General features: G+C 60.5%; 1 protein-coding gene across 1 annotated transcript in view; it reads left to right on the top strand.

Moving 5' to 3' along the window:
• LOC121104909 (dual specificity protein phosphatase 9) overlaps positions 1-1,969 on the top strand; it is a 2,794-nt gene extending 825 nt beyond the window's left edge. The window contains exons 2-3 of the mRNA XM_040639859.1: positions 887-1,336; positions 1,644-1,969. Of these exons, the coding sequence (XP_040495793.1) occupies positions 887-1,336; positions 1,644-1,969 (776 nt within the window). The remainder of the gene's footprint in view (positions 1-886; positions 1,337-1,643) is intronic.
• The last annotated feature ends 410 nt before the right edge of the window (positions 1,970-2,379 follow it).

Raw genomic sequence — 2,379 nt, 5'->3', positions numbered from 1 at the left:
TGCAAAGGTGCAAAGGCTCCAGAACTGGGAAGTGGAGAGAGAGAGAGAGAGAGAGAGAGAGAGAGAGAGAGAGAGAGAGAGAGAAAAGCAGTGAAGGCAGAAGGAGGCAGAGATCCATCCCATCATAGTCATGGCAGGGCTGAGGGGTGGGGGGGCATAGGCTGAGACAGGCCCCTTGGCCCCTTGATGAGCCAAACAGACACCCAGAGGTCCAGCATAGGGACAGGGTTCCCATGAACTGACAGAGACGGCTCCCCACCTCCCCATCAAGGGGTGGGCGGTCATTGGACTGTCGTCCTTTGCTCCATTCCGAAGGCACAGGGATGCAGAAACATAGCAAGTTCTGGCTCTCCAGGCCCCACCCCTAGCCCCGGGAAAATAGTTGTTATCTGTAGATGAAGGAAATGCTGGCTTCTTGGGACTCTGAATCAACCCAGGTAGAATATTGCGCTCTCTCCCAGGCTCCCACCTCTTGGGGTGCTCCTGGTGGAGCTAGATGGGAGGTGGCCACCCAGGCAGAAAACTCACACCTGAACCTTTCCCCTTTTTAACTGATGGTGCTTGTCCTCCCCAAGACCGACAGTACATCTAGACCACGACCCCTCATGCCTGCCTCAGCTTGGCCCCGGGGCTGTAAGATCCTCTTTGGGGGGCTCTGCTAAGCCCAGAATCTTGCACCCCCAGCAGCACAGTGGGTACTCAGAGTGCAGCACATGAGGACACCAGTATGGATCAGGCTGCTGACTCCTGAGTTCCCTTTGGGAACATCTGCAAGCCCCCTTGGGTGTTGGAGTTGTCTGCGGTCAGTTCCCTCTCTCCCCGCCAGGGGTGCTTGGACGCCCAGGTAGCCAAATCAACAGGGGACTCTCCCCTTCTCCCCTCTCAGGTGGCTTCAGCAGATTCCAGGCAGAGTGCCCCCACTTGTGTGAGACCAGCTTTAGCAGCCGTGGTGGCCCAAGCACAGCCCCCGTGCCCAGCCCAGTGGTCGGGCTGGGCGGCCTGTGCCTGGGCTCAGACTGCTCTGATGCAGAATCCGAGCCTGATCGTGACTCCATGAGCTGTGGCCTGGATTCAGAGGGTGCCACACCCCCCCCAGCGGGGCTGCTGCCATCCTTCCCTGTCCAGATCCTGCCCAACCTCTACCTGGGCAGTGCCCGGGATTCAGCCAACGTGGAGAGCTTGGCCAAGCTGGGCATCCGCTACATCCTCAATGTCACCCCCAACCTCCCTAACCTCTTCGAGAAGAACGGTGACTTTCACTACAAGCAGATCCCCATCTCAGACCACTGGAGCCAGAACTTGTCCCAGTTCTTTCCTGAGGCCATTGCATTCATTGGTAAGTCTGCTGTGCCCTCCTCTTCCTCCCTCCCCCCACTCCCACCAGGCCTGACTCCTAGCCTCTACCACTCCCTCAGGAGGGCTTCTCCTGGGCTTAGCTACCATCCCCAGAGCCTAAAAGTGGAATGGCACTTCTGGGGTCAGGCAGTGCTGGGACCAGCTCCCAGAGGCCACCAGCGAAAGCCCTAGGACTCCTCAGGCAGGACGGGGCTCCGAGGCCAAATGTGGCCAGAGCCACCTGGCTCTGAGAGCAGGGCGGGGCCGGGCCCCCGCACATCACACTGCCTCCCGCTGCCCCCACCTAGATGAGGCCTTGTCCCAGAACTGCGGGGTGCTCGTTCACTGCCTGGCAGGCGTCAGCCGCTCTGTCACCGTCACCGTGGCCTACCTCATGCAGAAGCGTCACCTCTCACTCAACGATGCCTACGACCTGGTCAAGCGGAAGAAGTCTAACATCTCACCCAACTTCAACTTCATGGGGCAGCTGCTGGACTTCGAGCGTAGCCTTCGGCTGGAGGAGAGGCGCGCCCGGGAGCGCAGCAGCGGAGGGCAGGAGTCCACGGCCTCCGACCCACCCTCCTTCTTCACCACCCCTACCAGCGATGGTGTCTTCGAGCTGGACCCCACATAGGGCCCCTTTCCACCACCCCCCACTGGGTGCCCCTCACCACCCATGTGCTGGGGGGAGGTGGGAGGAGGCTCATCCGGAAGCAGGGGGTGGGGGGGTTGAGCACAATACCTCATGGGAGGGCTGTTGGGAAGAGGTGGAGCCAGGAGCCCCTCCAGAGTGGCCGCGGGGAGAGACCCGTCCTACCCACTTGAAACATCCACGGGAATCCTATTAAATGTGCCTATAAGCCGGGCCCAGGGCCACCAGCCTGACCCGCGCCGCTTTCGGGCGGAACCACGCTCCAGAACCTGCCTCTTCTGCGACTGTTACTTTTTTCTTTTGGGGGTGAGGGTGGGGGGAATTCTCATTCCAAGGGACTGCTCCAGGTGGCTGCCTGTTCCTGGGCCTCGAGCCTCCCTGTGGCTTTTCCC

This window comes from Ursus maritimus, assembly GCF_017311325.1.
Source record: "Ursus maritimus isolate PB19 chromosome X unlocalized genomic scaffold, ASM1731132v1 scaffold_X1, whole genome shotgun sequence".
Taxonomy (NCBI): domain Eukaryota; kingdom Metazoa; phylum Chordata; class Mammalia; order Carnivora; family Ursidae; genus Ursus; species Ursus maritimus.
Note: the sequence above shows the minus strand (reverse complement) of the source record. Positions and strands in the feature narration are given on the sequence as shown.